The sequence below is a fragment of the Mugil cephalus genome, chromosome 8, assembly GCF_022458985.1.
Source record: "Mugil cephalus isolate CIBA_MC_2020 chromosome 8, CIBA_Mcephalus_1.1, whole genome shotgun sequence".
NCBI classification, from domain to species: Eukaryota; Metazoa; Chordata; class Actinopteri; order Mugiliformes; family Mugilidae; genus Mugil; species Mugil cephalus.
In genome coordinates this window covers 9,738,492-9,759,352 of record NC_061777.1, presented here as the reverse complement: position 1 = coordinate 9,759,352, position 20,861 = coordinate 9,738,492, and the positions used below count along the sequence as shown (strand labels likewise).

The 20,861-nt window shown below is 42.0% G+C and overlaps 2 protein-coding genes across 3 annotated transcripts in view; one reads left to right on the top strand and one right to left on the bottom strand.

Moving 5' to 3' along the window:
• Window positions 1-14,290, top strand: part of ghra (growth hormone receptor a) — a 36,123-nt gene extending 21,833 nt beyond the window's left edge. Inside the window, exons 5-10 of the mRNA XM_047593150.1 lie at window positions 314-492; window positions 1,162-1,315; window positions 1,458-1,548; window positions 8,082-8,151; window positions 8,906-9,141; window positions 9,237-14,290. Coding sequence (XP_047449106.1) covers window positions 314-492; window positions 1,162-1,315; window positions 1,458-1,548; window positions 8,082-8,151; window positions 8,906-9,141; window positions 9,237-9,972 — 1,466 coding nt within the window. The 3' untranslated portion in view covers window positions 9,973-14,290. The remainder of the gene's footprint in view (window positions 1-313; window positions 493-1,161; window positions 1,316-1,457; window positions 1,549-8,081; window positions 8,152-8,905; window positions 9,142-9,236) is intronic.
• A 2,381-nt stretch (window positions 14,291-16,671) lies between these two features.
• On the bottom strand, window positions 16,672-20,060 carry LOC125012914 (selenoprotein P). 2 transcript variants are annotated; one of them, XM_047593151.1, is made up of 5 exons: window positions 19,907-20,060; window positions 19,193-19,426; window positions 18,708-18,920; window positions 18,506-18,623; window positions 16,672-18,407 (listed from the first exon to the last, which is right to left on the bottom strand). In XM_047593151.1, the coding sequence occupies exons 2-5, from the start codon at window positions 19,393-19,395 to the stop codon at window positions 17,655-17,657; spliced, it is 1,287 nt and encodes a 428-aa protein (XP_047449107.1). In that variant the 5' UTR covers window positions 19,396-19,426; window positions 19,907-20,060; the 3' UTR covers window positions 16,672-17,654. The 2 variants fall into 2 exon arrangements, with proteins under 2 accessions (XP_047449107.1, XP_047449108.1); XM_047593152.1 differs by having other exon boundaries at window positions 19,193-19,429; window positions 19,907-20,056.
• Between the last annotated feature and the right edge of the window lie 801 nt (window positions 20,061-20,861).

Sequence of the window (20,861 nt, the reverse complement as noted above, 5' to 3'; positions counted from 1 at the left end):
CCGCATTTTATATTTAATTCTATCATTTGAAAACAAAGTATTAGTTCCATTTTTGCAAATTGCGTCTGATCAGAAGAGACCGTGAAACCGGCACTAACTCTATGAGTTCATTTGTGGAACAAGATGATTTTACATAAACAAGCAACATAGCTCATACTGAAGGTGTTCTAATTCAGTGACTCATAAATCTTTTCGCTTTAATTCACTACTTCTTAATTTATTATTACACCAGTATACGTGCATTCAAAGCTGAAGTCAAAGGATATAAATAGTCGTGTGTTTCATTTTGCCTTTTTTGCCTTTTCCCTAACAGTACGTCCTGACCCACCGGTGTCTCTAAACTGGACCTTACTCAATATAAGTCCCTCCTGGCTAAGTTATGATGTCATGGTCAACTGGGAGCCACCACCCTCTGCGGACATTGGGGCAGGCTGGATGCGTATCGAGTACGAGATCCAATACAGAGAGAGAAATTCCACCAAATGGGAAGCAGTGAGTCTTTTCTCTCTTAAATTCTCTCTTTAATTCTCCTCCCTGCTCCACCTTAAACTTTCAGCACGCTCATTTACTTTTGCATAAAACTTTACAAAAAAGCGCCCTTGGGACACGCGTAAGCTTGCATAAATGAAAACACTCAGGCATCCCCCTACAAGTAAATTGTAGGTAGGTCAAAGAAGTAGAGTGTCATGTTTCCCTTCCCCTCCCCCTTGGACTCTCCTGGCTTAAATGCAGTGTAGCGTTGTTGGCTGTGGAAGTCAGAGCAGGGCCCTCTGAGAAAACACAGCCTCTCTGACGGAAGTGAAGGGAGGGATCTGTAGGTCGGAGGCCACGGGACCTTGTACAGGCTCATATTTATTATCGCCTGGCCAGTCAGCCTGACAGCTTCAGCCTCCATGGAAATGGTTTTAGATGCCTCTTGTGCAATAGCGTGTCCTCCAGGCTGTGTGTCTGAAATGCCCCCCGACCATTGTACCTCCAGAAAGGTCACAGTTACGGGAACCAAAAATAAACCTCTCGACACCCTGATTACCTTCAGTCATCTTCAGTGTTCCTGTTGTAGCTATTCCTGTAAGGATCGCTGTCACAGTCATTGGCATCTGTCAGAAATCCCACACAAAGACATACCTGCGTCACATTTGTCTTCGTCTCTGCAATTTTCAGTTGGATGTCCAGCCACACCCTCAGCGGACAATCTTCGGCCTGCACATAGGGAAAGAGTATGAAGTGCACATCCGCTGCAGGATGCCTGCCTTCATTAAATTTGGCGAGTTCAGTGACTCCATCTTCATTCAAGTGACTGATGTTCCCGTCCAAGGTGAGGTACTGGAGATAAATCTCTGGGTGAGGTGCAGTAAATAAATACAACTGCGTAGTTACTTCATCCAGTTCAAAATTTGCGAAAATGCCCAAACTTGAGCAACCTGGTTAACAACGTCCTTCTTTATTTTGCTTTTTAGAGTCGACCGTCCCTTTCACACTGGTTCTTGTTTTTGGCATCGTGGGCGTCCTCATCCTCCTCATGCTGATAGCGCTCTCTCAGCAGCACAGGTACGCTGCACTCTCTTTTTCATGGATGTGGTGGTGACAGATGCTTGATAGATCTGCAGCAGATTGGTGAATCAACAGTGTCATGCACTCATGCACCCAGATACTGACAACTATAACACACCATGCACTGTAAACCCTGATTAGTTCTCAAAAAACATTGTTGAAAATGACTACATACAATTTTTTAATTAATGTTAACTAAACATTTTGAACTAAAAAAGCAGTATTGGTTAAATATGCTTTACTTGTAAAATTAAGTGGCACTGACTTACTTTGGTAAGTTTAACAAAACTTATCTGATAAGTACAAATGTAGATAACTTGAATGTTCTTATTATTGTAAAACTGAGTTTTTCGCTTATGTTTACTTAAAATTTTCAATTCAGAAGAAGCTCTACACTAGCTCCAATACAGGCAAAAAACTTGCTCAGTTTAACTCAAACTAAGATCAAAATCTCTATGTAGTACACCTACAGTCAAAAACACATTAACAAGGTTAGATGCAACTCAGTCTTTATTGAGCAAACGTACAACAACAAATAAATAGTTTTCTAAAATTCTACACTTCCATGTGCTGAATACCTGAAATAGTGCATTTTTTTCAAAAACAGTGCCCTCGTGTGTAAACAATTAAAAAAAAAAGAGAAACCACAGAAATATTTAAACTATTTTTAAAACTGTCAGTATACCACATGCACCTACAAATGCATGGCAGAAAATGTTTTCAATAACATATCCAAGCTGTCCAGCTGTCAAACCTACAACATGGAGGTGAACAATAACATCAAAACACTAAGATGTTTCAATTGCCTGTGCCTATGAATTGTTGTGCATCAACGTTGTTTCTAAGAGCCATATTACTCCACAGCCAAAAGGTCGTTTTTAAGGCTCAACACTCTGGGCCTCAACTTTCCATCTTCCAGACCCATCAACCCTTTTTGGATGAAGTCGAAATTATTGACCAAGTCTTTTGGGTACTGTAAATGCAGCGCATAAATCAAGGCAAGAAGAATCACATAGGCCTCAGCCAATGTAGTCACGTCAATCACAAGATTACCCTCAATGAGAACTGCAGCCCTCTCCGGGCAGAGGAATGTGGCATCAGTTGAACTGGCACGGATCAAAGCGAGGCCGACTGGTGCGTCATCAGTGTCCAGTTCAGGGGAGTCCACAGGCTGAAGATGAGCGAGAAAGGAGAAACGCCTCTTGGCGTACCACAATACAAACCGACTGCACCTCGAGATACAGCATCAAATAAATAATGAAATAATGAAATGAAGATTTCTTGCCTGACTTTATTAAACTGTTTTAGTATCAAATTGCCAACTTGATGTAAATTTATATTATCTCCTTTTGCTACACTAAAAATATCTTTCCCGTGAATTTCATAACATCAGGGGAGTTCTTTTTTTGATCTATTAACCTACAGAGCTTACCTCCATAACATTCCTTGATCATGGTCGTCAACACTTTAAAGTGCTGAAGTAAAGGGACAACTGTCAACTGTTGTTGAATATGATTATGTGACGAAGCGCAGCCTGCCAAGAAATAATCAGTTAAAAATGTGCAGAACTACGTCCCCTACTATCAGAAAAAAGGCTCTGCAGAGTTAGTCAGTGCAGCAGGGAGAAGCATCCCGATGTAGAGGCTGACGGGCAAATTACTGTTGCCGTTCCTTTGATTTTGTGAGCTAGACCCTGTGTGCGTTCAGAAACCAGTAGGCTTGAATTCGATGGTTGTCTGCCTCTTTGTTATTCATCTATGTTTTGTATGTTAATTGTCCAGTTATTGGTTTAGTTAATGACTGTTAAAGGCTAATGATAGGAGATCAGAGCATTCACTGTTGCATATACTGTATATTGATATGTTTATACTGACCGTTATTATTTGTTGAATAAGGTGTTTAATGCTTTATTTCTATTACTTGTTCAATTCTATTTGTTCTGATTACTGTTCTTTATTTCTGCAACAATATGTTGCTTGTTTTGCATCCCTTCTGTACACTACAAAAACAAATTTATGGAAATACTAAATACTAATTCAAAACTTAAACTAAACAACCAGAACATGTTTTTTTTCCCTAAATTCACAGAGCAAGCAAATTCCAAACATTTCATATAACAGTATGCTGACTTACATCCCACATCCTCAGGAACTTGGAGTCATCCTCACACAGATAAGCAGGGAGAGCATAGAGAACAACAGCACGTCTTCCATGGACGTCAACTTGTTCCTTGAGTGAGAGAACATAATTCTTCACTCTGTACGTTAAGCAATATATAAAAACACACTATTGACAGTAGGTTGAAAAATGCCAAATGTGGCATTTGTTTTGTTTTTGAAAACAATCTCCCTATTTTTCATTTAATAGTTGAACTTTTCTAAAAACAAAAACAGACCAAAAACCACACATTGTTTTGTGAAACATTTCACATTTAAGTCAGTAGATTGTGCTATTGCAAAGAGCTGACCTGCGTGGCACGTGCGCAGCTCTGTGATAAACACACTCTTGTTATGCGCAACAGACCAACAGCGTCTTTGTCGCTGTGGGTCCTCTAGCATGGAAAATGTTTTTATTTGTTGTTGTTCTGTGTCTTACGTCTCCATGCACATGTTAACAATTGTTTCTGTCTTGAAAAAACAAATCCTTTTTAGACACGTTTCAGTAAAATAGACTCAAGACTGTAGAGATTAGAGTTTGAACATAATTCACTATTGCTGTCAAGCACCAGGAAGTGTAACCAACTCACCTGGAGGTCGTAAGCGCTAAAGAGCTGATCAGGAGCTTCTGCTGCCTTTCCAGTGCGTGCAGCATTTTTTCCTGAACAGACTTTATAGACGTGGAACATGTCGATCCAGCTCAGCATAGAAATGGTTTTTCGGGTTGATTTTTGTGATCCTGTGACACTCAGAATAAATCTGTACAAACATAAAATCACTGTTAAATGTTGCAGTCTGTATAAAAAATGAAACCAGAAATAAATAAGAGTTTTCACATCTCTTGCATAATGGAAAATCACTGTAACCATTTCTCAAATGTGGGGTCACGTAAAGCTTTACCTTAAAGCATAAGCCACGTTTGATCACCTAAAAAGTGCTCAAGAAAACAATTAAATCTGTGTGTACTGATACTATTTTCACCCGGGACTCCATTGTAAGGGCAGGCCAGTGTTCCAGGATCTCTCCAACGGGCAGCTCATCAGGTTTTTGTCAATCATCTTCACTTCGTCTACAATTTGGAGCCTAATTTTTTCCAGGCTTTCAAGATCCTCACCTCTCAGGAAATTTGGGAGGAAATTCACCTCGGCCCATTTTGGCCTTTTAATATTAGCATGGGTAGGCTGTTTGTCGGGGTTGTTCTTACTCCTTTTTCCGGCATTTACAGCTACCTCACTAAATCCTGCCCGACTCAACTTTGCGCGGAAGTTCCCCATTTTAAACTTTACTCCAGCGGTACCATCCTGTCTGTGACCCCAGCTCTTTGAGACAAGGATGTACACAACTGCCCATCAAAGTCAAGGTCTTCGAAAGACAAGTTAAAGTCAAAGTCTAACTTAAATCTTTCTTTGATTATTGTTTTGAGATCATCTACAGTATCTGGTCGGGAGGATAGCGACATCTCCCTAACAATGTCAGTCGAAATGTGAACGTGGAGAAGGAGATTTTGAGCCGCCATTTCCTATTACTATGGAGAAAGAGAAAAAAATGGATAAATCGGTAACATTAGCTTTGGCATTACAATTTGAAGCACATTATCAGTTTTGAATGAAAAACGTACATTGATTGGTTTGTATTATGTATCATGTGTAGCATTTGCAAAACAATAAATAAAAAAACTTACTCTGTTCAGTTCTTCCAGGCTTGTGGGAACTGAGCAGTGTCAGTGGCACTGGATGTGAGACTACACTTGTGTTTTTTTCCCCACGCTGCTCCATTAGATTCTATAGGTCCCCACTTTGAAACATATTTTAATTCTTTCAGTCTCTGAACAAAATAAATCTTTTTGTTGTGTTTGTTGTTGTGTTAACACTAAATGCCCATCAATATTGATGGCTGACTATGTCGTTGAGCTCTGATAGCTGATACACAGAGAAGTTGTCTGAGGACGTCGGCTGAAATGACCGCAAATGCTCAGTGTACCTGTTGTAGTCCCTGCAGTGAAAGAAAACAAAGTTATTGACAAGCGGTATGTGCTCAGTCTTGCTAAATGTTGGCAGTCCTCCAGTTTGACCTGCAGAAACAAACATTTCCCTTGCAAACTCTGTGACACTTATGGAGATCTTTGGTGCACTGTATATGTTCTGGCTATTGGTCTTTGTCTCTATGAAGTTTTTTGCCACTAGAGGCAGTGTGGAAACTTGGCTGGAGGTGACACTAGAAGCTTCTATGTCAGGTCTGAAAAATGCGGGGGGCACTGAAATTATATGCCATCATGTGCTGATGCCTGGTAGCAAGTGTTTTCAAAATGTTCTTAAAATTACGTGTGTCGTGTATGACCCTTTTGAAAAAGCGATGTTTTCCTTCAAATGTCAAGGTCCAATGGTGAACAAGAGGCCCAAAACACTTTGCCAGTTCTGGATAGTGCCGACTGAAGACCTTGTCGGTGATCATTTATTTTAGTCTTCATGTACTGGATGGACTCCTCTGTGAAAGATGGAGACAATACCAGTTGCACAATGTCTTTGTGGTCCATCAATATGGCCCAGGCTTCATCTCCTTCTGGGACTTTACTTACTACCATAAGAGGTAATAACCTCAACAAAGTGCAATTTTCATGCCCATTCCCACCAATGCCTAATTTTGTTGAAAAATTCTTGGGGATCACTTGTGGTTTATCAAGCCTATCAGCATGCTGATATGGAAATGTCCGGATTTGTGCATTTAGATAATCGAGAGTGAAATACTTATGACGGATCATCTCAGAGATACACAACACCAACTCAACTGGCACCATACCTTCAAATAGATTGTGAAGTATGTCAGACGGGAAGCCAGTAATGGGATGAAAATGTTGCAAAGTCTTGCTAAGAGCACACTCACATTTAACACCAAAGTAAGTTGCATTTTCTCCCTGCACAGCATTCTGCACATGAACATCATGACAGGCCTTTGTTCCCATGTTAAACTCTGCTTCAGAAACTACTGGACTGGATCTCGTTTGCAGTACAGCAACAGAATCTGCAGACATAGTTGCTTCGGAAACTCTGCACAAAGCCTGCAAGGCCATGGGCAGCCAAATTAACAGCTGCCACACAAAATACAGTCCCTCTGATACACTGACCTAGAGTTGCAACAAAAACACCTTCCTGCTCAAGAGTGCACCTCTCAACAAAGGTGAAAGTACACTTTCATAACCACATTTTGCATAGCAGAGCTAGCTGAATAACATGCAGACTGGACCTATATTTACTAGGTACATTGGCAAGTAACCAATACTGCATAAAGTTTGTGGATCTTTCTAGATGTGCCTAAAGGATTCACTAGTTCAATGTCATCCACATACAAAATCAGTGCAAGTTTAAGCTCTCCACCCTCTGACAATAGCGGGTTTTCTTTGAAATATGTTCCATCTTCATGAGACACTCCAGGGGGTGATGGTTTGTTTCTTGAATCCTGTCAAGAATGTCAGTATTCTTAAACATTGTCTGAATCATCTGCAGTATTGACACATACACTGCTGTGTGTCCACTGGAATCTATAGTGTACTGTACTGGTATTGCCAAAGGGTAGTTGGCCCTTACAAATGTTTTCCTGCGCTTAGCAGTTGAAAGCTCTGCACCATCTGATGTGGCGCTGACAAAAACATTAGTTTTCATCAAAACTTCCACTAAGTCATGAAGAAGGGAGTCACTAATTGCCTGGTCATGGTCCTGAAAAACCCTGATGACAGCGTCTCTCAGTAGAGGTTTAGACAATGAGAATATATGTGCCAGATTTTCAACTATGACCTGTATAGCTGACTCCAATACATGAAGAACGCTGTGCATTTTTAAAAACAAAGAAGCTAAGTTGTTTCTTAATTGAGTTTGCCATGTGCCTATGTCATCTCCAGAATCTAGAGGATTACACGTAGGAGTACCCACCTCAAGGGTACTTTAAATAAGATCACCCTCATTAGATTCAGCTTCACTCTGCATTGACTGACTGTCAGTTTCTGTGTGAACAACCTCATTCTTAAAATCTGAGACATCACAGTATGGATGAGCCCCACTTTTGTGGGCATTGAAAGAGGAATACACGTTAGTTACGATAGTGACAATGGACAATCCACTCGTGTTTTTCTGTCTGTGTTTACACTTGTGTGTCTGAGTTGGTCCAACTGTCTGTGTATGTATCCGTGTTAAATGAATTTTCAATGCATTTATTGACTGAAATGTGCGGATCACTCAACTCTTTAAATACTAAACAAAATGACAAAAACATCATTACTATTTCATTGTTAAGCTGTGAAGGGAAAAAGACTTGAAAAAGTTGTTAACCCACTTTTACTCTTCGGTTTTACAGTGTGTACATCGTGTCTGTCTGTCATTGCAGATTAATGATGGTTCTGTTGCCACCTGTTCCCGCACCCAAAATCAAAGGCATCGATTCAGAGCTGTTGAAGGTACATCTGCTGTATGTCTGTGCTTGTCAGTGTTTTTTTTTTTTTTTTACCCCACCAGTAGCGCTACCAGTGTGAGTTAACTTGTCAAAGATGTAAAGATGTATACGTTTAAGGCAAGTCAGGACATTGCCACACTGATGTTTTGTCAAGCAGAGTTTCCTTTTCAGTTGGAAAATATTCTTATTTGTGTATCACATACTTCAGTGTTTGTCTTTTAACAGTTTCATCTCATTTAAATCAAAAATCCAGTGTCATCTGGACTCTAATGTATACGTTCTATTTATATTGGATTGTACACAGATGTAAACACAAATAGTAGACTGTTTAACAGTCAAATTATGCTTTGCTGATTCAGTGAAGTGATTATATAAAGCGTTGTGTAACCATGTTTTTTTATTTTTTGATTACATTTCCATTGTAATTCTGATCAAAGACAGACCTCTGTGTGTCTGTGTGTCTCATTCAACTGGGGCATGTTAGGCCACGTAATCGCCACCCACCCACCGCTCCTCTCCCAGTGGTTGCCTGTTAATAATAACAATAAACAGAATGCGACCGAAACGTCAAGCCTGACCAAAACAATAATGCTGCCATTTTTTTCACAGATAGAGGTGAAACGTAAAGCTTGTTGAGTTTTGGGGTCAATACATCTGAGCATTTAGACTCATGAGTTGCAAAGTTCTCCAGAGGAAAAACTATTATTGTTACTTTCTGCATCCTAACTGCCACTACACATAAATCTGTGCACATGCAGAAGGGGAAGCTGGACGAGTTGAACTTCATCCTGACTGGTGGCGGCATGGGCGGCCTACCCACCTATGCGCCAGACTTCTATCAAGACGAGCCGTGGGTCGAGTTCATCGAGGTGGATGCAGAGAATGCAGATGGTGAAGAGAAGGGGGATAGCCGTGGCTCAGACACCCAGAAGCTCCTGGGTGTGCCTCAGTCTATCAGCCACCACATGAATGTAGGGTGCTCCAATAACGTCAGGTAAGCCAAAGGTTCTCTCATAAAGCCCTTGTTTTCATGCAGAAGACCGTGCAAATATGAATTTCTTCTCCTTTCTTTTCGTCGTTCACTCCCAGCTTCCCTGATGACGACTCGGGCCAGGCAAGATGCTACAACCCAGATGTGCCCGAACGAGACACCCTAATGCTGATGGCCACTCTTCTGCCAGGTCAGCCCGAGGACGAAGAAGCCTCCTTCGATGTTACAGAAGGTGCACCAGCGTTGGACGGAGGCGAAAGGTCCCTTGTCCAAACCCAAACGCCAGGGCCACAGACGTGGGTCAACACAGACTTCTACGCCCAAGTCAGCAATGTGATGCCCTCTGGGGGTGTTGTGCTGTCTCCTGGTCAGCAGCTCAGAATCCAAGAGGGCACCTCGGCCACGGAAGAGGAACGGCAGAGGAAGGGAAAAGACAGCGAAGACCAAGAGAAGCAAAAGGAGCTTCAGTTCCAGCTGGTGGTAGTGGATCCAGAGGGGAATGGCTACAACCCAGAGAGCAGTGTCCGGCAGATCAGCACTCCCTTGCCTGGCGATGGCTACCAAGCCATACACCCTCAGCCAGTGGAGACGAAACCCGCAGCCCTGACAGAGGATAATCAGTCACCTTACATAATTCCTGACTCTCCCCAGTCCACGTTCTTTGCCCCTGTTGCAGACTACACAGTTGTACAGGAGTTGGACAGTCACCATAGTGTGCTCCTCAACCCGCCTCCCCGCCAGTCTCCCCCTCCCTCTCTGCCGCAGCACCCCTCCAAGGCCGCCTTGCCCGTGGGCTACATTACCCCGGACCTGCTGGGGAATTTCTCGCCGTGAAATGACAGTGCCATCAGATCTTTAGGTGGAAGGCAGATTGAGGAAGTCACCTGCAGTCTCCCTGCCTGATTCCTGCTGGAAACCAAATACAGTGACTTACAGCGCGCTTGGCGGATGAACGTGTACAGGTGTCTGTTTGCAGAAGTTGCTGAAAGGGAGACGTGAAAAGCCTACAAGCTATACTCTTATCTGTATTGCATCTTCTAAATCGATTAACATGATGCACGAGAGAACGTCCCAAACCAAACGCACCGTTTGCTTTTTGTCCGTCTGCATCCTCGCATGACTGAACAAAAGCATCACGTCAGCGCTTGACTGCCTTATGTCACTTTACGCCTCTGACTAATTATGTTTCGAGCCACAACATGAAGTCTTAATCTTTCAAAGCTGTGTCGGTTTAAGATCGATGGGATGAAGAAAAGCACATTCTAGTCAAATAGAAGTCATTGCTGATGTTGCCACCATTTGCCTGGCAGGGGATTGCTGCACCTCACCCTTTATGTTATGGGTTTCATAGTTCGTCATCTTATTAGTGCTTATATATATATATATATATATATATATATAAAATATCCCCACATTATACACTGTTAAACACACACAGCTATGCAGATATAACCATTCCTGGCATCATTTTGGCTAAAGCTGTTCATATCTTTTCATAAACAAGTGGCCAAATTTAGATTATATGATGCCAAGATAATTTTCCCCAAAGCTGCGAGTTTAATACAATGAATTCTTTCAAATAGCTGATTGTCCACGCCCAGATAAAAAAGTAGTCATGGCAGCGAATGCCAACAATAATAAATGAAAGCAAGAAGAGTCCCCACATATGCTGTTGCTAATGTGTCTCTTCTTGTCCCTGGTGCATGTTAAAAGGAGAAATGGGAAGCGAAAGGAAATGACTAACTGTAGTAAAGACATAAAAGGGAAATCAAACAATTCCTGGAATGAATTGAATATCACAGGTCGTTTATAGCGTTGTTATATCAGATGTTATCCCAGTGTGCTTTTTTTTTTTCTTTTAACCTGTGGTTATCTATTTTCCTATACTTTTAACATCATCACAGAGAACTTGTTAGTTACCACACTGACGTGCAGGAAGGATTCATTCATGCTCAACTCACTGCCACGCTGTGCAGGCTGTACTGTAGGACACAGAGCGCCACCAAGTGCCTTGCTCGAGGGCATGTTAATATAGTTGTTTGCCACAAAGGAAAAGGGTACACACCCACACCTGTTAATTAAACTGCATCGCTTTAACAGCAGCCAAATCTCACAAATTTACAACTAGCGCTCATAAGCTGAAACTTTAATGATCAAACTTTCTACTAAGGAGTTACAGCCTTCTCACGTTGAGTTTTTATTGCAGGGACGGCAACTGGAACAAGTTGACAGACTGTGAAAGATGTAATTAGCTCACACTTTACACTTCTATCTGCCAAGTACACAGTGTTAACAAGCTGTGCCTATGATAGTGTTATTAGCCTGCTGTGCTATGGTACTATGCTCACTTAGTTAAGATTTGTGCGTTTATGCATCACTCTGTGCAGAGTAGTACTGCTGTGTGTATCGGACGAATCAGTGTTAATCTTCTGTGTGCACTCACGTGGAACCGACACAGTAACAGTGCATGCACGGTGCGCACACACACACACGCACAACACACGAGAAAGAAGCATTTGCCTGAATTACACATTTCACTTTCCCATATTGTCATAAAACGCTGAAAATCTTTCGTCAACCATAATTTGCATGTTTCCGATTGCGCTGGTAAGAAAAAAAGAACAGACCACAATTTTCAAACCAACATTTTTTTTTAATGAGAGTTAGTACTGAAAGCCCTCTAGTTTCAAGTTCTCGTCTGACTGAGGCAAATATGAGGATTTTTTGCACATACAACAAGCTTACAGTGGACAATGTGCGCGTGATTAGGCACGAATCCCTACTTATTGTGCTGCATACATTCTTTTGAATAACCAGATTTAGGGCATTATTCGGCAGAATCTGTTGCTTAATCAATTATTTAGCCTCATTAGCTTATTGCGTAAGCTTGTCTATAGTTCCCTGACAGTGCAGACTTTATATAATGTGAGCGTGAAGAAAGGAGAGGAGAGCTTTTGTCTCCCGTGTTTTCGTCCCATCATAAAGACTTGACAATATGCCTGTCACAACCACGACAGCATAGCGTGCTGTGTATAGTAAGCTGTCTATACAGAGGCTAATAGAGGTTGTCTTATATCCATGGTTTTGCGATACAGCACAATGAACTTTCATGTCAACAGCTCAGTGAATGAATCAGAGGTTTTGTACACCTATCACCATACACAAAACAAAAACACAATACTTTGCAGCGCAAAGGCAACCCATTCGGCCTTGCATTGTGCGTCGTGTCGTACTCATCCTTTTGGCATAAATAGGTTAACGACTCACACAGAATAGGTCTTTTGTATCAGACAATCCCATCGCAAAGAGAAGATAGAGAAGGGGCCACAAAATGACAGTTTTCAAAAAATGTGAATCTGATGAATAATGTGCCATTTCTCTTTTCTTTCTGTCCGTCTCTCTCTCTCTCTCTCTCTTTTTTTCTTTGAAAAGAACCACGTGTTCCATCGTTGCTGCCTTCTTGTGTGGATGATACCAGCAAGCCAATGCTGTCGCAGATATGTCTTAATATATTTACTAGTGCTACAAAATTACAAGTATATATTTTTATGTCATTAATGTTACCAGTCACAATATATTGCTGCTCGGTACGTGTATTTTTTCTACATTCAGCCTTACTGCGGCCAGGTGGGGCAAAGGGTCGTGTTTTTGTGAAATTAAACCCACAAATTGGATGAGACTGATATCGACCTGCAGCTCGGCTGTCGGTAGCATTTCAGCGGGACCGCCTGGTCCCGAAGCCTTTCGCAGTGTTCACACCCATCCAAAGATCCTCAGAGGGCTCTCAATGTTTATATGAAGGAAGATCTGAGAATGGAAAAAGTACTGTTGAGGTTGTGTTTCAGTTCTGCCATGGTGACTGTGAATGTGTGCAAACTGAAATATGCAATGCAATTGTTATACAGAGGAAAAGTTGTTTAAAAAAAAAAGTATTTTTAAAGGTTACAGTTGGATAGAAAACTTGTGTGTGTGGGGGGGTGCTTTTTTCTTCAAGCTTACTGTACAGATGTTTACTACATTGAGTATTTTTTTTTCTTTTTTGACAGTTTACCACGAGCGCATTCATAATGTAGTATATATCAAAAAAAAAAAAACAAGTGTTATTTTGTGCTTATAAATGTTACAGACACTTTAGAGGAAGCACTTTGTACACACATGTATCTGATGTTTAAAATAGTATTTGGGTTTTGTATCCTTATGTTTCCTAGTCAGCACAATACTCGAGACAGCAAGGAACCTTTAGTATGGATAAGCTTCGGTTTTGTTTCACAAAGTTTATAGGATGTATTTTACACTAACAGATTGCTAGAATGCTGTACTGTAATGGAGTATTTAATATGTACCATAAGATTAATGGATAGATAAAGCAGATATATCCTTAATGAAGACACGATAGAGGAAGAGGGGAATAGTTAAACTGTGACTCTACGTTCTTATACTTCTCCTGTTATGTGATTTCAGCATTTCATTAATGGAAAAAGTGCATTTATTATACAATGATGCATTTCGGTCCCCAGCCTCTTGGTTTTTGCGTCAGTTCAAGGGTGGGTTTTTATGTCGCTCAGCTAAGTCTGGAAGTAATCTTGCAAGAATTTGTGTTGGTTCTTTCTCTTTATCAGACTCAAGAGCACTGAGCCACACATTTTTTTGGCTTGTTAAGGAAATAGTTTAATTCTTGACTTGAGTACAGCGGTACACAGCCTGTTTTTTTTTTCTGTTGTTTTTTTTTGTTTGTTTGTTTGTTTTGTGTTGTTTTTTTTTTTACACAACGTACAGTGGCTCCGCTCTCTGTTTCTTTCCATGTGTTATTTATTCGTCTGCTCGGAGCCCTCAAAGCACTATCTGGCCCAAGCTCATAAAACTGGAAATATTCTAAATGCCAAAATCGGAAACCTCTGCATTCAAGTGTGAAAAACACCATAATTCATCGGTTTGCTCTGGCTTCATTAATTCATACGAGCCCATATTATTGTGCTGCGTTCATGTTATTCTGTTCTTGGAGCCACTGTCTGTTTGCTGCTGTTTTACTCAGGGCCAAGAACTGTGTTGATTTGATATTGTTTGCTTACCAATTGAGCCTTTCCGGTGTTGTATGTGTGATCAATAAGCTCGCAACAAGTTACACAATAAATATACAGCATCTTATGCATCATGTTTTGTCAGATGTTGTCTTCCTCCTCGATGCTACTCCCTCAAAACACTCCCAGGATTCATCGTATCTTAACATTCCCTTCAATTTCCACACTGGAAATTGGAGTCATTATTTAATTTTCTGCTAATCTAATGTTAGTGTTGGAGCTGCAAATGTAAAATGAACAAATTAGATTCCACATGTTACTGACCTTAGATAATCCCCAACAGTGCTTAATTCACATGGCCTCCTTAACTTGGTGCCGAGTGTATTATTAAAAGCACAGGAGCAGCATAATGTACTGTAAAGGTCGGTTCAGACCCGGATTCGGTGACAGAACATGATATTAATAAAGAAAGTGTTCAGCCGACTGTGCCCCGAGAGTTCAAATGCAAACAAATTTCCTTATATGTGTCTCAGAGATAATAAACGAGATCTGCTCCCATATACGTGTGCGGTGGTTGCAGGGCGGAGGAACGGGTGCTTGTTTTGCGAGCAGCGCGGAACAACTTTGTGTGAGCGAGTTCAGAAGTGTGTGATTCTGTCTCTTCGCCGCCGCCGCCGCCGCTGGAATAAGTGAAGGGGAAACGGCTGCAAAAACAGTTGTGCATCGAGGGGAAAGCATATTGAACAATTAAGGCCCAGGCTGTGTACTGCGCTGCTCTGTGTGGGGCTGATTGAATCAGAGAGACAGCCACTCACAGCTCTTTGTCTCAGGACATTGCAGGTAATTACCCATAAGTCACTGTTCCCCTGTATTGGATCTTCAGCCCAATTACGCCCACACAAGCAGTCCACCTCAGCCTCATTTATTACCTCCGGCTGGTTGTTGACCTTTTCAGGCACACAGTCCAACAGGCAATTCAGCCACATAACACTAAGCAGAGGGTGTTTCACTTTGGGTCTAGGAGGCAGTCTCACAGTTTCAGAGCCATATATTGACATTAAAAGTGTTACGTTTTACAGAAAAAGGACTTGCTCTCCTTTGCCTGATGATGGTACATTGTCTGATGCAACTTAAATATAACGCAATTCTCAATGTAAAGACGAACAGAAGCACCTAGAATCCAAACTGGTTGTTTACAAGAAGAATCATCCTATTTATTTCTACACATATTATCTGTATAAACTAACATAGGTTTAACAAGAAGTCCATCATCAATACATGTATGCATATTCACTATATTGGCAAAAGTATTTGCTCATCTGCCTTTACACACTTGAGTGACATCCCATTCTTAATACATAGGGTTTAATATGAAGTAGACCTTCCATTTGCAGCTGTAACAGCTTCAACAGAAGCAGTCTTCATGCCTAGGTGCTTGACTTAATTGCTTAGGACCACTTGAATTCAACTGTTTAGATGGGTGAGTGAATACTTTCAGCAACATGGGGTATGTTACAAATACGATTTACCATTGAGGAACTATGTAAAACCATAAATGACCAAAAAGAGATTTTTAGAAAGATGACCTCTGCAATTATAAAAATCTGTCACTTGGAGCAGCGTATTTTTTGCATTCAAAATGAGCTGAACTACAAGGTATTGCTCAAATTATATGTTTGTGGACGTATCATGGGAAAATAGAAACTATCGAAAAAGACGGCTGACATGCACAAGCTTCGGGTTGGAAAAAAAAGATGGCACTTATATGTTAATGATTTAAATGAAAAGGCACTCTGTTTAAAGCTCATTAGGGCGGCGTTGTCAACAGAGGTTTAGTCCATACCAGCTGCGTTGGAGGTTTATCCTATAGACCTTCATTGCCATCTGCTGACACATAATGGGAGGAACAGCACATGTCCTGTCCAAGGATTGATCAGGAAAAACTGTTATGCGTAGGTTATTTATAAAATAGATGAAATTGTACTGAAATAGATACAAGTCGTAGATGATATGATCTCCCTGCTTTGCTGACGTCACATACTGTGTGTCCGACCGCAAAAAGCATGTTCAGAATAGTGAATGAATATGACCGAGGGATGCTCTGTATCATGCGCCTTAATTCTTCTAAAAATAAATAAGCAAGTAAATAAATATACACCAATCACCCACAACTTTAGTGCCACTGAGAGGAAAAGTAAATGACATAATGACCATCTTGTGACAATTCAGTGCTCTGCTGGGAAACGTTTGGACCTGGCATTTGTGTAAATGTTACTTAGACATTTACCACCCACGCAGACCTGACCAGGCATCTGACACAGGCACAGACATAAAAATGGTTAAGGAACAACTCAAATAACATGGAAAAACAGCACAAGGTGTTGTTGACCTGGCCTCCAAATTTACTAGATCCCAAACTAGTGAAGAATCTGTAGGATGATCCACAGATGTGTATATATTCAGTGAGAGGAGAACTGCATATCTTATTTTAGTCTGACAATAACGCACGCACAAATATTTACTCAGCCATCTTTATTCAGCGCTCGGTTTCCACGTTTAACATCCTTCGCACAATACAATCTCTGTGCAAGCATCAGGTTTTCAAGGTGACCGTTGCCTTCCCACAGAATCCATCATTAAGCACAGAGTGTATTCCAACAATCTCTTATCTTTGTATAAATGTATGCAGTCTGCAGCCTACGTAGCAAATGTTGTGAATGCAAAGAAAAAAAAAACATAAAATATCCAAAAAGATATACCTGAGAGACGTTAAAGCTTCTGCACAAGGACAAAGCAAAAGTATATATGTGTGTTCAATAACAATGATGGTGTGATAGCACACCCTATGGGCATGCTGATTTATAGAACATTTCTTACTTGGCCTGTGTTTTGGAGTTCCTAGACAAATAGATACCATTGAATATAACCCTTTTAATGTGTGGTAATAATCCCATTCGATATAAAGTAACGCTATGTTCTCTAATTTTGTTCCTGTACTACTTCTTTCACATTTTAAGTTGTTTCTCATTCTTGACTTTGAATCGTTTTAAGTGTTCATCATGTTCGTGAGCTTCCCTCTCCTCTCTCTCCTGCCTGACATCAACCAGACGCCACTAGAGCATAGTTTCTGCATCTGGTTTCATAAAGGAAGGAGGGAGCAAAATGGAGGAGGCAGTTTATGAACATGCTGACCACATGCACTCCTAGGAGAGGCCGAGAGCAACCCAATGACAGGCAGGATGAGCCGGGTGATACGCATTAAACCACAATTTAATTACTTGCATTACATGGTTGATGTGTCTATTTATCTTGTGTTATCTTAATCTGTGTAAAATTAGATGTAACCTCTTCATCGACCCCACATCCCTGCTGTCAGGATTGCCTTCCCCTCTCCCAGAGTAATACTTGTTGGTAAAAAAAAGAGCGCTCTGCCTCAGTGTTGCTAGCTGGTGTTATTGTGAGACTGATGTCAGAACCAGCTTACTGGTGGTCTCATTCTCAGCTAGCAACACCTGGAGGTCAGGCTCATGGGGCTGCCTGAGGCTGCTGTCAGGCAGCAGAGGGCATGCGTCACTGTCAGGTCTCCCTGACATTATTGGCTGCATTGCCTGTCTGTCCGTGTCACCGTCAGGAGGCGGGAAGAGCCTCGTCACAGTGTCAGAGACCGACTGGCTGCTCGCTCCCTGCTTCGCCAAACAGCCTGCGTCAGTGTCAGCATCAGCTGGCTTTGGGAGAGGCTTCATTGTCAGAGCCTGCTGCCCGCTGTCAGCTGTACTTTGGCTTTCACCTCGACCTCTCTTGTTGTCAGGGCCTAACAGGGGCAGCATGGGCCCCCTGTGACATGTGTTGTGTATGCACTGCTTGCTGCACCTGGGAAAAATCTACATGTTGCTGACCCTGAGGTATCCCACCTTCCTGGCCATGACCCTGCAGTCTAACACTTTCCTGCCCTTGACCTTGTCCATGGTGAGATCCATGGCCTGCGCCATCATGGCTTCCATGGTGATGACCACCGGCTTGATCATGGCCGAGGCCACGGGGGTGGAAACCTTGACCGTCTCCATGTTGACCGTGGTCACCGTGGTGACCATGGTGACCATGGTGGCCATGACGATGGTGATGGCCATGATGGTGACCATGGCCATGATCAAGCCCGTGACCATGTCCAGCGTCACCCTCTGCAGCTGGGACACCTCCTGCATCGGGCTGTGCATCTGCCGTCTCTTTGCACTCCTCTGGGGTCTCAGCACTCTGTGGAAAAATGGAAACAGTGCCAAAAGAGATATTAGCATTCACGGTTGTCTCTCACTGAAAGAGCACAGCACTTTTTTTTTTGACAACTTCATTACCTCATGTGAGCACTCTCCACATATGCGTTTGCAGTAGGTATCTTTAATTGCACTCTCAACATGGCCTTGTCCAATGATGGAGTATGGAAGAGAGATGTGGTGGGTGAGACGACCACACCTGATGGGAAAAGGACAGAAAACCATTGTGAGGCTAAAACCAAATGTGATCTTGAGAACGAACGATCTAGTGCATGCAACAAACCTGTCATAAATGAGAAAGTCATCTTTATCCCCCCCGAGGGTCTGCCAAACATCAGTCTGTTGCTCGTCCTGTTTGTAGAGCATGATGTTCTGTGAAAGTTTCTCTGAGAGCAGGGGATGCAGGCGCTGTGCTTGCTCCCCCTGGTGGTTAACCACCATGTAGACCACATCCCTCAGACCCTGTCTCTCCAGCTTTTGGCGCAGGCCATCCATTCTACGTGGAAGGGAGACAATGAATTCAAAAATGAGTTTACATGTAACAGACTGCTTAATGGTGCTTTCCTGAATGTCAGCATTAGTGAACAGGATGTGCTTCTTGGGCTGTGAACTTTGGAATATTTGCATAAGAACCACCTACCATATTTGGGCAAAATTTGCAAACCTCAAAGACTAGGCCTTGAAATGAACTTGTCTCTTTGAATATCTAATATGATTTATATGTTGTCTGTCAAATTACACACTTGTCATCATGTGACTGGTGCATACCTGGAAGCCTGCACCAAACAGAACAGTCAGCTGGCCTGAAGAAGAGCCACCACCGTCACCCGGCCCATTGACCCCTTCATGGGCTCCACCTCCCCTATCTTCCAGGCTGGCGGCAGCTGACAGCGCGGCCCACCCCCGTCACTCTCTGCTCCGCCCCCATGGAGCAGGCAGAGAGTGAGGAGCAGACCGAGGGCCGCCCACATGCCTGTGGTGCTGCTTCCTCGCTGCCCCGATCTGCTGAGCACAGAGAGGGAAGAGATAGGGGTGGGAGGAGGGAGAAGGGAGAAGTTTGAGAGTTGAAAGGGGAGAAGGACATGGGTTGAACTCACCTAACAAATTCACTAAAGCGTTTTTGCAAATCATTTTATGTATCCCTCCAAACTGTTACATCTTCTCATCCAGTCTGATACGGCAGCATTACCTAAGAAGTACTGCTCAACTAGTTGAGTGAACAGATCTGTTTACTTGAAGTTCCTAAATCGTGGTGTTTCAATTTTAATAAAAGCTTACAGTAAAAATAAAACATGTTTAGCCAAAGTCACTGAATATCTGACCAAAATAGGATACCATGCATGCACAACGAAAACATTTGCATTCATCAAATATACAAGACTGTACACTGTATACAAGACTTTACACCCTCACGTCGTGGGAATGTCGGGATTTGCGTAATTTGAAGCGACTTGATAAAACTATACAAAATCTGTCACTTACCCTCTGGTGTAAAAGTCTTCTTTCCTTCTGTTCAGCTCTGCTTTCCTTCAACTCTGTGAACAAAAACAAGCCTCTTCCTCCCCTGCTCCCCCCTTTTATACTCTGCCTGTTGTTGTTCAGTGTGGAAGGAGGGCAAAGTTCAGTCGCAGCTGTATGCTGATTCCGCATTTTTATCAAGTCAAAAAAGTTAAAGTGCAAGAGATTCCTTGACGGGCCACATATCTTTCCTGGTAAATGTTTTATTGCACTTGGCAGCCTGACCAGTATCCTCAGTGGACTAGTGTGAGGAGAAAAAGTCGCCTCTGTACAATGATATGTCAAGATAGTGCACGTATTTGCATTGTAAATGGAATTGGTTCCTTTAAATCTTGTCTGTTTTCTATAGGTGTCTTGTGAAGCTGCGTGAACATGGAAAACATTGTGCAATTCTGTTTCTTAGTTTCTGCACAGGGAGGGGAAGTGAAAAGGGACAGAGGGTGGGACTCTGGTCGTTGTCCAGCACGTCTGCAGGATTCACACAAACACCTCTTGGAAAGTTGGGGTTAGGGTTTTCTCACTAATGTTGATAATGATAGTGAGCAAACTGTATTCTTGTCACGCACATAGGGCCAATATGCAGCACAGATAATTTGAAAAGAAAAATTTAGATTTCCAAAGCAACAAGGGAAAAATAAAACAACGAACTGCATGCTACAGATTTAGCTGGTAACCAAAAAGAGACACGTTTTACAAGGAAAAGAAACAGTCCTTTGAATTCAACAGGTGCTTGTGCATTTGAATTCATGTTGAGACTTGTCCCCTACTTTTAGGTTGGGGCTCAGTTATTGAGTAACATGTCATTAAATGGACTGCAGTACATTAACCTATGTGGCTTCAGTAGTTATATCAATGATTATATCATACGAGGTGAGATTGTCTGTCTGCAGATGTAGGCCACACAGTCGGGATGAGATGA